The 13,248-nt window shown below is 34.7% G+C and overlaps 3 protein-coding genes across 3 annotated transcripts; all 3 read left to right on the forward strand.

Moving 5' to 3' along the window:
- Positions 1-1,746: 1,746 nt before the first annotated feature.
- Positions 1,747-6,566, forward strand: Hrd3 (HMG-coA reductase degradation 3). Its single transcript, XM_083040435.1, has 6 exons — positions 1,747-3,088; positions 3,379-3,626; positions 3,709-4,188; positions 4,367-4,595; positions 4,867-5,273; positions 6,074-6,566. The coding sequence occupies exons 1-6, from the start codon at positions 2,584-2,586 to the stop codon at positions 6,503-6,505; spliced, it is 2,301 nt and encodes a 766-aa protein (XP_082896561.1). The 5' UTR covers positions 1,747-2,583; the 3' UTR covers positions 6,506-6,566.
- Positions 6,567-6,719: 153 nt separating this feature from the next.
- Positions 6,720-10,864, forward strand: LOC145937423 (cilia- and flagella-associated protein 157). Its single transcript, XM_083040444.1, has 6 exons — positions 6,720-8,166; positions 8,260-8,531; positions 8,616-8,769; positions 9,089-9,638; positions 9,708-9,845; positions 10,727-10,864. Exons 1-5 carry the CDS (start codon positions 8,048-8,050, stop codon positions 9,843-9,845), a joined length of 1,233 nt encoding a protein of 410 aa, XP_082896570.1. The 5' UTR covers positions 6,720-8,047; the 3' UTR covers positions 10,727-10,864.
- LOC145937424 (PI-PLC X domain-containing protein 2) lies at positions 10,753-13,241 on the forward strand. The gene is made up of 2 exons (XM_083040445.1): positions 10,753-11,330; positions 12,036-13,241. Exons 1-2 carry the CDS (start codon positions 11,198-11,200, stop codon positions 12,899-12,901), a joined length of 999 nt encoding a protein of 332 aa, XP_082896571.1. The 5' UTR covers positions 10,753-11,197; the 3' UTR covers positions 12,902-13,241.
- Positions 13,242-13,248: the final 7 nt, after the last annotated feature.

The following is a 13,248-nucleotide window of genomic DNA, read 5'->3' on the forward strand; positions in this document are numbered from 1 at the left end:
ATAAAAAATATGGATATTATTTAAAAAATTTAATAATATTTGCATTCAAATTTATAAATTCATAAAATATAAAATATTTTAAAAGTATTAACATACGAGTATATAACATATATAATTAACATATATAATTAAACATATATAATTTTATAAATTATATTCTAAACAATTTTTTATAATACTTATCCATTCTTCTTGACAGAAATTTTTTTAAATAAATATAATAATAATAAAAAATTGTATTATATATAAAGAAGAGAACATCTTTTTTATAGAGAGTGTTTAGAAATAAGTATCTCATGAGATTTTATTGCGCAGACGAAAAAATACTGTAATCTTTTTCTGTTATGATATTCTTTCGTTATTTTTATTATGTAGCCTAAAAATATGTACGTCTAAAAATATTAATTGATACGTTTTTTTAATTGCCGATTAGATAAAGTAACTGTAGTATCACGTCTCGCACAGTGACCTTTGTCTCGTTATACTTCAGGAATGATTAAATTTATGCCAAAGAAGAAAAAAAGAGGGTTAATGTACTTTTCTCAAATATAATATATTTATATTAAAATTCATCATTTTTCGTAATAAATATCTTACGATTAAAGTTACGATTTTTATTATAATTTTTCTATTAGAATGTCTTCATTTTTATCACCGATTTATCTATTTATTAATCATCACCGATTTGTCTTGAAATTTTATGATTATAAATAAAGACATTCTAATAGAAAAATTATAATAAAAGTCATAACTTAAATCGTAATAATATGTATTTATTACGAAAAATATATATATATTTATTTTTTAATGTTTTTGAGGTACAAATATATAGATTTTCGCTAAATTATCATCACCAATTTGAGATTTTATGGTTATATAAATAGGCAATTTTTCTAGCTCATCAATAATTAACAGTTGTCCTGGTTTTCTAAATTATCAAAATTTATTAAATAATAAATTCTAAGATAATTGCTGAGTACAGCAATTATTATAGTCGCTTTTGATTACAAAAATATTTGCACATTTAATTTATAAATGTTAAAAGAGTTTTAAAATCTAATGTTGGAATTATTCTCATTTTGCAAGGGCAACATTTAGATACGAGGCGAAATATATTTTTATGGGGAACTGTTAAATAATACTGACAATTTTCTTTTAATTTTAAATTCTTTTTTAATTCCCTTTTTAAAATCCACTTTAATATATATATCATACCAAAAATTGATCCAGGACCAGCGATTTTTAATATCTCTTACAAAAGATAATTCTGTATTGTTTTCTTTGATTGAGATAAATATAAGGATATATTTTTTGTACAAAAAAATTGTAAAAATAATGAAAAAGATATATATATATATATACTCACGCGCGAAAGAATGAACCTCTTCATAGGTTTAATAACAAATTGAGATAACATTCATATTTGTTTATATAATACTTAAAGATTTGTCACGATTGTACTATAAAATAATGTATAATTGATTTCACAATAATCGGAATAACTTGCAGTCAGTTCTCGGATGTCCGACATTGTTGCTGGTTGCTGTCGATTTCTCGATTTCAAATTCGACTAATCGATATATTCTAGTAACTCGATTGTTGATTATTCTAAATTCTTTTTCGAGTGTTCCATATATTCGATATACACACATAAAACATGGCGATCGAGCGAAAATTGGAGTAAAATTATCGGGTAATAAAAAAAAAACAATATACAGTTCCTCGAATTCTTCGATATACATTTTCGTTCGTTTTAAGACACAATTATTTTCTCGCAAAAGAATTTATCTCCTCGCGCAGTTACTAATATTTTAACCTACAAATTCCGTTTTTTTTTTTTTTTTTCGATCAGCCGAGATAACCTTCAATTTCGAGAAGAGAGAGAGAACACTATTATTCTCCCCCTCTCTCTTTCTCTTCTTTTTTATCATCTATAAAATATATTTCACAATTTTAGGACTTTCTGTGGCAAATATATTTAATATTCGGAAAATTTCCAATATTCTAATACAAGGTACATATTATTCATTTCGCAAAGTATCTTCGAGCAATAATTAGAGTTCGCGGTGTAAACAAACGTCATATATATATGTAAAAACGCATTCGTGCTCGCATGTGAGCGATTTATCATGGCGATCGCACGCTCTTAGCACGAACAGCTGATTCGGCGAATATGTTTTCCCGCGTGGTGTAACAGACAACAACATAACACACGAAACATTCGCGCGACAGATCGAGATCTTATTACATCAGCAGGTAATCTCTCTCTCCCCCCTCCCAGAAGACACAAAGACCTTCCTTCTCTCTCTCGCGCGCGCGACTGCCTTTGTTTTTGTTGACACAGGCGGAAAGATGTGTATTGACGTGTCCTAATGACGTAATTGGTCGAAGAGGCGAGACGGTTCTCTCGCGAATGTCCACGTATGTGCGATCCATTTGCGCGCCTTTGTACAGTCGCGTGCCTGCCTGCCTTGGGGTGAGCGATGAGCACGTTTAAGGTCACTGGCATTCGGCGCTTTGTGATGTGAGGAGTCGCGGTTAAAAAGAGGGGAAGGAAAACAAAAAAAAAAAAAAAATCCCGCCATGAAGCCCAACCGGGGGACCGTCGTGTCCCTGGTGCTGCTGCTGACGCTGTCGATCGCCCGGTCGGTCGCGGAACCGGAACGCGGCGCGTCGAAGAAGCGCGGCGACATCTCGCAAAAATCGAATTCGAACGAGGAGACGGAGGAGGAGGTCGCCGCCGAGGATATGGAGAACGCCTTCGAGCAGCTGCGGGAGCTGAGCGCCCTGCGCGACACCATCCTGAAGCTGGTGCCGGCGTCCGATCCCATCTACGAGAAGATCGGCAAGCAGGGAAAGGACTCGGAGAGCAAGACGGAGAGTCCACCCGGCAAGGAGACCCTGGAGAGCCCGGGGACCAGGAGCGTATGGATGAAGACCATGATAGCGGAGACCAAGGACACGGATCCTGTGGTCCTGAATGGCAGGCAGCTGGACGACGAGGATATGGAGTCGTGGGAGAATCAGGAACTGTACGACATGCTCGAGGAGGAGATCCAGGAACCCTTGTCCGCGGAGCAACAGGCAGGTGAGTGTGTTTATTGAAGCTAGGTTTAGATTTCTTGCTTTCGTCGACAGATACTTCAGTCCTTGTCTATCGTTTCCTTCAGAACAACTTTCTTTTATTATAATAAATAATATTACAATATATAATATTAATGTATAATATAATACATATAATATAATAATATGTAATATAATATATATAATATAATATATGATATTTAATATAATAATATAAAATATAATATATAAATAAATAATGTATGTATAAAACAATAATCTTTTATATATATAAAATAAAATGATCTTTTTCAGCGGAGCAGTTGTTCAAGAATGCACAGAATATCTTAAATGCTATGCGTGCCAACAAGTCTGAGGGTTTCGAGTTGCTTATCGAAGCTGCCAAAATGGGCCATAAAGAAGCCAGATCCATCTTAGCGTGGACAAGACTACTCGGATCTCGTCTGGGTCCTGCGTCTCTGAGAGTGTCCATCGATGATATACCTAGTATATTTGAAATATTCAAAGAGCTCGCAGACACCGGACTGCCATCTGCTCATATGGTGTGTACACAGTGCGGTGAACAATAAATTGAGTTTTGAAAAATTTCAAAATAAATAATTGCGTATCTCCGTATATATACAGGGAATGGGATTTTTATACGCAACTGGTATCGGTGGTGTCAATGCGTCTCAAGGAAAGGCCTTACTTCATTATACCTTCGCTGCTCTCGGTGGAGATACTCGGGCCCAAATGGTTATGGGATATCGCCATTGGGCGGGAGTGACGACACCCGCGTCCTGCGAGCGCGCTCTGGATTTTTATCGAAAAGTGGCGAAGAAAGTCGCGGAGGAAGTGTCTTTGAGCGGCGGCCCGGTGGTCCAACGTGTTCGATTACTGGACGAACACGAAAATCCGGGATACAGCTCCGGAATCTTCGATCAGGATTTAATAGAGTATTATCAGTTGTTAGCCAAGAAGGGCGACACTCAGGCGCAGGTCGGATTAGGTCAGCTTCATTATCAAGGAGGTAGAGGAGTTCCTTTAGATCACGAAAGAGCAGTACAATATTTCCAACATGCTGCTGACGCTGGTAATCCAGTCGCTATGGCTTTCCTCGGAAAGGTATGGAATCCTAAAGCTTTCTCTTGATGCTTAGATATATCCGATGACATCAAATTAGTTGCTAGGTGTATAAAATTGCATATTGATACTACTCTGTGTAACATTTGCTTTATCGATGCTGCTGTGAAATATAGTTATAATACTAATAATTTCTTTTTTAATTCATATGTATTTACAGATTTACTTGGAAGGAAGTGAAATCGTCAAGCAAGACAATGAAACAGCTTACAAATATTTCAAGAAAGCTGCGGAATTAGGCAATCCAGTAGGCCAAAGTGGATTGGGTCTGATGTACTTATACGGAATGGGAGTGGAGAGAAATACTGCTAAAGCGTTGCAATATTTCAGTCAAGCTGCGGAGCAAGGCTGGGTCGATGGACAGCTGCAATTGGGCAATATGTATTTTAGTAAGTATCGTGTGCATTTTGCAATTTGCATTTCTGTAATCATGACATTTAAGTAATTTTATTGTTGTAATCGTGACATTTAAGTAATTTTATATTTATATTTTATTTTTAAATTTTAATCTGTCATGTAACGTGCTATTCTGTCATTTACACAAGATAATCATTCATTGCTGATTCATTATTTTTATGATTATTACAGATTAAAATATAAAAATAAAATATAATAAAATATAATAAAATATATAATAATGTTTGAATTGAAATATTTCAGGCGGTACAGGCGTCAGACGAGATTACAAAATGGCAAATAAATATTTTAACTTAGCTAGTCAATCTGGCCATGTGCTGGCGTATTATAATCTGGCTCAGATGCACGCCACTGGTACTGGAATGATGAGGAGTTGCCCGACAGCTGTGGAATTAATGAAAAACGTTGCCGAAAGAGGAAAATGGAGCGATCAATTGATGGTGGCGCATAACGATTACAGAGACGGCAGAGTGAACGAGGCGTTCCTGAATTATGCTCTATTTTCCGAAATGGGCTACGAAGTCGCGCAGAGTAACGCGGCGTTTATTTTGGATAGAGGAGAGACCGACGTTCTGACGGAAGAGGAAGGCTTAGTTAGAGCTTTGGCGTTATGGGCTCGAGCTGCCGCGCAAGGATACTCCGCGGCGCAGGTATAGATCGATATATTTTATTATATATTTATATACAGGATGTCCCAAGAGTCCTGCAACAGTTAAATATCTCGAAAACAAAGACTTTTGAGAAAAATATTTCAAATAAAAGTTGTAGGGCTTTAAGTGGCGCATTTAGTAATAATATTGGGTGACTATAAATAGCATTGTAAAGACCATGTAAGATTCACTTTGAAATTTTTAAATGGAAACTCTTATTTTTTATTACATATTCATATAATTTATTTTAAGAGCTTTTCAAAACACTAATAAAGTTTTTAAGTATTTTTCAAGATATGAGGTTTAAAAGATACCGAAAACTGAATGTTTTCCAAGATATTTTGTATTTTATGTCAAAATACTGTAAACTTCAAGCATTATAATTCAAAAAGGATTGAATGAAAAAATACTTTATTATAGTGTTTTGAAAAGCTCATCAGATAAGCTACAAGAATGTGCAATCAAAAATAGGGGTTTCCCATTAAAAACTTTCAAATTTGCCTTAGTGCTATTTATAGTCACACTAACATTACTATTTAATGCGCCACTTCAAGCCCTACAACTTTTATTTGAAACATTTTTTTCAAAAAGTCTGTTATCGAGATATTTGACTGTTGCAGGACTTTGAGGACACCTTGTATATTATATATTATTATATATATATATTTTATTATATTTTATATATGTATTATTTGTGTATATTATTATATTTTATATTATATTGTATTAATAAAGGTGTAAAGGTGTAAAGGTGCACAGGTGTAAAATTTGCACATTTTCAACATTTTGTTTTCTTTCAGGTGAAACTTGGCGATGCACATTACTATGGCAGAGGAACGAAAGTCGATTACGAGGCCGCCGCGGGTCACTATCGTTCAGCGTCCGAGCAACAGCATAATGCTCAAGCCATGTTCAATTTGGGATACATGCACGAACGTGGTCTAGGCTTGGCGAAAGATCGCCACTTAGCTAAGCGATGTTATGATTTAGCCTCGGATGCTAGTCCCGACGCGCGAATACCTGTAGCGCTAGCCCTAATCAAACTTTCCTTCCTATTCGGCGTCGATTACCTGCAGGAATTCAGTTTGGTCGATCAATTGGATAAGTGGGATCAATTGCTCGGACAGAACTGGGATCTATATCTTATTGGATTTCTCACAGGAATGCTCAGTCTTATTATATACTTCCGCAGACCGCAGCCACCTCCCCCACCGAGACCTCCTGTTAACTAAATTTTGTACTTTCATTAATTATATCTCGTATACATATTAAAAAAAAATATATATATATAAATATACATAGATTTTTCTAGGTTTAAGCTTGGAAAGAATTTTATAAGAGATTCGTATTTGGGAAAAATCATTTTTGATAATGTGATTCGTCTTTCCGATGATACAGATAGAATATTCACAATATTTGAATGTTTTAAATGTGTGTATCATAGTAATTTATTTCTAAACACTTATATTATTAGAAAGAGTCATATAACGCTGCCTTTGGCATAATTGGTGATTTTTAATTTGCTTAGTTCTATAATTCTCTTGTTTAATCGATTAATATGCGGACTCTGAGCTTAGTTCCTAGTTTATCAAGTTCCATTACTACGCTCAATGTATGTCGTGTGCATAGGAATATTATCTATAAACAAGGTTATAAACAATTGATTTTCCTACTTTTGCGAAATATAAAAGTAACAATTATCAAATTCACAAACAAATTTAAATTTACTTCATATATATATCATCATGTTGTTTTCATAGAGATACACTATTGGAAGGTGTCTTTACAGCAATATTTTGTGATGATTTCATATTATTACATTTTAATCATAGGTCGCGACACACATTTGTAATTACCTTAGATTACACACAATATACATATTAAGATATTACGAAAACATTGCTGTAATATAAAATACGAATTAAAAAGTTGTTGATTATTTATCTAATAAAAATTGTTTTATTGCCAAAGAATATTATAATCTTGATATTGCAGCGATAGTGTTATACAAATGATTGTGATTGCGCAGGCTGGTAGATTGATTTGTAGAATTAAATGAAACTTAGTGATATCTAATGTATGTATGTATATATGTTAAGTGACGATATTTTTTATTATATATTCTTGTTTTGCAATTTAGATATTGTTCTATTACATATTACATTATATACGCAGGATATACCAGAACTTGCGATGAATTTACTATATTGCTAGAAAAGATTAAAACCAAAATACAAATTTATTTCTTTGTTTCATTGTTGAATTGAGAGTAGACAAAAGTTATTAAAAAAATATATATCATACAATTTGGAATATCCTGCGTACAAAAATATACTATATTATTTATATATTAGTTAATATTTATTAATATTTCTTTATTTTGTAATAATTTATAATTGTTGTATAAGAATTGTATTATTTTAATTGAAATATCTTGTTAATCATTATATGATGTTTATTCGTATATATCTATATATCTATACTCTTTATGTTCTTATGTACTCTTTTCTATAGAAGATATATATTTGATTCATTATCTTTACTATGGCAACACACAAATGGGGACGTAGCAAATCCGAAGTTTCGATGCTTGGAGATGATGTTTAGTACACTTGTGATCGAATTTGAAACCTTCTTCGACTCGAGCTTTAAATTTCGATTCGACGATATGTTTTTTTTTGACATAGTTTAGAAACACAAAGTGTGATAAACAAAATTTGACAAGCATTCATGTCGCAGACGATGACGCATAGTTAGCGGATAATGATATCAAGATGCTCAGGAGGAAGAAACGTGGGGAGAAAGAGAAGAAGGTGCGGAAAAAGTGTTTAAACGAACGAGAAACCTTGTCCTACGAACAGCAAATTCTAGACAACAATAAGCAATTGTCACGGTTCGTACAAGAAAGACTTGAGAATGACGTGTCTTATTATATAGTTATATACTGATTGTAGATTTAATCATTTTTTCGCTATTTTATTTTAAGGCTGCGAAGTCGAAACGAGGAGCTCGAACACGAGGTGAAGGTCATTACTAAGAAGTTCGAGCAATTGAGAGAGGATCGATCTGATGTCGTGGCACACTTGAAGCGGAACCTGGAGGGAAAGGTAGAAGAAGCTCGGGAACTTAGCGAACGTTTGGTGGCCCTGGAGGAATTAAGGAAGCAGGAACAGGCCGAGTTCAAGAAGAAGGAGAGCGCGATGGAGCTCGAATATCGTACTATGGAAAGTAATTTAAGCGCAGAAGTGAAACTTGCAGGTAATAAAAGGTCGTAGATATGGAATATGAACGAATGGAAAAATTGAAAATAAAATTTTATACATATTTTACTTCTCTCATCAGCCGGGAAGCTGAATGCCTTGGAAGACTGGAGATTAGCACGTTTGGATTTGATGCACAAGTTCGAGGTCCAGGAGGAGCAAATCGCGAAACAGGAGGAATCCCACAAAATCACCCTCTGCGAAACTGAGAAATCAGTCATCATCGCGAAGGCTAAGTAAATAATTTGTCGATCGAACATATAATTAAATATTATAATATTATAAGGGATTTACAAGTTCCCTTATAATATTATAATATTTAATAACACATATATATATATATATATATATATATATATATATATATATATATTACATTGAGTGTCTCACAAGAAAGATAAAAAAATAATTAGATAGGACACACACAAGAAAAATGATTAAAATATTGCTTAAAATTTTCACTAAGTAATAGAGAAAAATCAACGTCGTTCTTCCTAGTTTGTAATTTTTTAAAGACTCCGCGATTTTTGAATTAATTTCATACGTCGTTTACAGGATGCAAAAGGAGATGGAGGAACGATTGAAGCAGCTCGCCCAGGAGTTCAAGGAGGCGACGAACATCCGCATCGCGGACATGATGCACAACACGGTCAGGAGAAACATCGCGCTGAATCACGAGCTGAACGCGATGCTGAGGGTCTGCGAGGACCTGGAGGCGAAGAGCGCCGAGTGCCAGGAAAACGATCGCATCCTCAGATTGCAGTGTGAATTGTTCGAGAACGAGGGGAGAATCGCCCTGAACGACGCGATGAAACGGAAGCGCGCGATGCACAAGCTCGTCCAGGAACACGTGGACACCATCCTCGAGTACGGACGAGTTCAACGAGAAAACACCAGGCTGAACAATTACGAACGACTGATGAGCGAGTACAGGGCGATCTGTGTATCATCGGAGCAGAAAGCGAGGATCCTCGAGGAACGTTTGAGGGAAACGAAAAGAGCCAGGGAGGAGGTCCTGGCGGAAGTGCAGACTAAATGCGAGGAATTCAAGAAATTGAACGAGACTCTGAATGAGGCCAAACGATGCGTTCTGGAGGTGTTAAAGGTATATCTTATTGTCTCTTTGTATGTAAGGTATAAAGTGAAAAAATAAAATAAATTAATTTTGTTTCAGTTGCAAGAGGACGCTTGCACGAGCGATATTTGTACTTCGTGCGGCGCCGATCAGAAACAGCAGATTATTTATTCGCTGCAGAATATCCTGGAAAAGAGTAATATTTCATCTGATGTAATCGACGACGATGATTCATAGGTGAAGTGTAATACGTTATAATTATATGACACACCTTACAGTGTGGAATAATTTTGTATTGTTTCGATGTAAAATGTATATGGAAAATATTCCATTCGAACAAGGTCATTTTTAAGATATTTTTGCAACAATTGTATATATTAATCTCTACATATTTTGAAATATTTTAATTATGAGATTATATATATAATATTTTTATAATTAAAAATTATATTTATTTATTAGTTATTTATTAGTATAAAATATATATATTTTTTTTAATTATAAAAATATTTTATATATAATGTATGAATATCTTTATATATGTATATATATCTAAAATATTCTTATAATTAAAAATATTTCAAAAGATGTATATAGAGAGATTAATATATATTATTATGTCTATGCATACACATTTGAAGACTGAGACTGCAAATATTTATTTTCTTTCACACGATTTAGAAAAAAATGACCCCTCTTATATTATGGCAAAATTCTAATTAGAGGAGATCTCTGTATATAAAAGCAAACAATATTTTGTTATTTATATATTTGACAATGAGGAAATATTCTTTCTTCATTGTCAAATTGAAAATTTTACAGTATAAATTACATAAAAGATACATTAACTTACATTCATTATATTATTAAAACTGTATGCATAGACTTTTATATATATTTAATTCTTCCAAATATCTTCAAAAATGACAATATATATAGAATAATATTCGGACAGAATAGATTTTCAATACATTTTACATTATTCTTAAAAAAACTTGCCCAAAATAGTTCTATTCAAAATAGAATTAAAAATGCTCCTATTTTTTTAATACAATATTTTCTGGATAAATTTTGAGAATGGTATATAAAATGTGTTGAATTATATAATTTAATTTTAGATGGACAAAATCGAGTCTGTGTGTGAAATTCTAGAATAACAGAACTCTCTCACTTCATCTTCATCAAGAAGAATATAAAAAAAAAGCGTTTTCGAATCAACACATCCAACACTATATTAAAAATTATTTCCACCACGTGTAAATCGGTCAGATGGTAAAATTCTGCACATGCGCAGATTCTCGTTCAGAAAAGTACAATCTCACGTTCTCACGCTGGTGATTATTCGAGGGAGATTGTATCTCGCTGGCAATAGCGCATAAAAGGGATATCCTTTACAGTTTCGATATGGAGCTGCATTTACAGCCTACTCGCTCGATCAGCTGATCCTAATGTCAGCTGTCAACTGCATCAGGGGCAAAGGTCATCGTCGGGGAAATATATACATGAATATGTGCTGACATTAATATAAGCTAACGTTATATGCGACTGACACCTGCGATTTAACGTGATCGTGCTTGGTGATTATCATCATGGAAAGTGAAAGCATCACCGAAAGTCAGACCGGCGGGGCGGGCGTTATTTTGAATGACGATCTGGAGTTTTGGATGACACGATTTCCGGCGCCACTCAAGGATATACCTATAATACATCTGGCGATACCCGGTATGTTTGAATTGTAGTGTAATTTGGAAAAATCGATTAATTGTTTAAGTACAATTTTTATATTTTTATATTTTATATATTTAAGCAATGATGTATACATGATATACATATTTTTATTTGAAAAAACAAAAAGAAAAAGATATTTATATACAATTAAAATATAATTTTTGTTTATTCCATTATATTTGCTGTGAAAATAATGTTGAATTTTTTTCAAATGCTTTAAGAGTTCTACATTTAAATTAATTAATTATGTGTCTCGTTCTTGTTTAGAATAACGCATTAATTTTTTTAAGATTTCGAGAGTAAAGTTCCACATTTTTAAAAATCTTATTTTGTAATTTTATGAGAATCAAATTTTTTAAATTTGTAAATACTTTGTACAGCAAATTAATATTCTTGGGAGTATAAAAAAATCGAATAATATAAAAAGGAAGAATTCATTAATTATTTAAATTTCATGTACAATCTGTAATTTTTTAAATTTGTAAATATATCGTACAGCAAATTAACACTCTTGATAGTAAAGAAAGTAAGTTCGAAAAAGATGTGACAGAACTCCATTAAATTATACAAACTTTATGCATAATTCTGTAATTAATTACTCTTTTTCTTTTAACAAAGGCTAACATGAACGAGCAATTAAATGAACGACTATATTTAGCATCCCCAATATACGAACAATGGATTTTATACTTTCAACAGGTTCTCACGACACCATGACTTATACGATCGAGAGGCGCAACGACGTGGGGCCGGACGAACCGGCCTTCATCCGCACGCTCGGCCGCCACTGCTCCTTCATTGCCAAGCCCATTATTCTAAATTGGTCCATTACGCAGCGCGACGATATCAAGCGTCAGCTGAACGGCGGAATCCGATACCTGGATCTGCGCGTCTCCACGAAACCCGGAAGCAAGGACGTGTACTTCCTTCACGGCCTGTACGGCTGCGAGATCAGCAAGCCTCTTCTGGACGTCGCCGACTGGCTGACCTCGCACGCGAACGAGATCGTCATCCTGGACTTCCAGCACTTCTACGCCTTCACCGACGACGATCATCGTCGTCTCATCGACAGGATATACGAGATCTTTCGCGGGAAGTTGTGCCCGGTCTCCTCCAGATTCGATCACATGACGCTGCGATGGCTCGTCGCCAGGCGGTACCAGGCGTTCGCGATCTACAGGAACGTTTACGCGCACAATTACGCGAATCTATGGCCGTCCGGGCTCTGGCGCACCGTCTGGCCCAACACCGTCCGGGTGGACGAGCTGATCGACTTCCTGAACGTCGAGCTGCAGAGCAGATCCCTCGACACCGCGTTCGTTTCGCAATGCTTGTTGACGCCGGACACGTCCTACGTTGTAAAACATCTATGCGGGACCCTGCAGAGGGATCTGGTGCCCCTCTGTCAGAAGGCGATTCTCTCCTGGATAAATCAGAAACGACCTGGCCGCGGTGGACTGAATATAGTTATCGCGGACTTCGTCTCCGATAGCAACTTTCTGTTTTCCAAAGCTGTCATTCAAAGTAATACGAAACTCCTGCGCGATTCCGCGGAAGTTTTCTAGATTAATCTCGCACCTCTTGCTTAAGAGTACAAATGCGCAAACACGGTAGCCTTTAGGTATCTTTACTAACATTTCTCACTCCATTATTCACATTATTCATATATATATATATATATATATATATATATATATGCATATATATTCATCCGATAGTGAGTTAATATCGTTTAAAAATTGTTCAGTGTATGATAAGAATTTTTAAAACTAACGTGAAAAAAGTCGAGGCTATTAATGATTAAATTTTGAAGATATATATTTCTAACACTGGCCTATTGTAGTCGCAACTATACATATTTAAGCTAAACACTGTGGCATGTTATTTGGAAAACAGACGTTTAATTATCATT

Source organism: Prenolepis imparis, unplaced genomic scaffold (genome assembly GCF_030444845.1).
Source record: "Prenolepis imparis isolate NDT839.2.m4 unplaced genomic scaffold, iyPreImpa1.0 SCAF_6, whole genome shotgun sequence".
In the NCBI taxonomy this organism is placed as follows: Eukaryota; Metazoa; Arthropoda; class Insecta; order Hymenoptera; family Formicidae; genus Prenolepis; species Prenolepis imparis.

Bases quoted from the DNA above. Each gene is read 5' to 3' on its own strand.
- Hrd3 (XM_083040435.1), top strand. From the start codon at position 2,584: ATGAAGCCCAACCGGGGGACCGTCGTGTCCCTGGTGCTGCTGCTGACG. The intron at 3,627-3,708 runs GTGTGTACACAG...GTATATATACAG, and splicing joins GACTGCCATCTGCTCATATG to GGAATGGGATTTTTATACGC. The intron at 5,274-6,073 runs GTATAGATCGAT...GTTTTCTTTCAG, and splicing joins AAGGATACTCCGCGGCGCAG to GTGAAACTTGGCGATGCACA.
- LOC145937424 (XM_083040445.1), top strand. From the start codon at position 11,198: ATGGAAAGTGAAAGCATCACCGAAAGTCAGACCGGCGGGGCGGGCGTT. The intron at 11,331-12,035 runs GTATGTTTGAAT...TACTTTCAACAG, and splicing joins AATACATCTGGCGATACCCG to GTTCTCACGACACCATGACT.
- LOC145937423 (XM_083040444.1), top strand. From the start codon at position 8,048: ATGCTCAGGAGGAAGAAACGTGGGGAGAAAGAGAAGAAGGTGCGGAAA. The intron at 8,532-8,615 runs GTAATAAAAGGT...TTCTCTCATCAG, and splicing joins CGCAGAAGTGAAACTTGCAG to CCGGGAAGCTGAATGCCTTG. The intron at 9,639-9,707 runs GTATATCTTATT...ATTTTGTTTCAG, and splicing joins GCGTTCTGGAGGTGTTAAAG to TTGCAAGAGGACGCTTGCAC.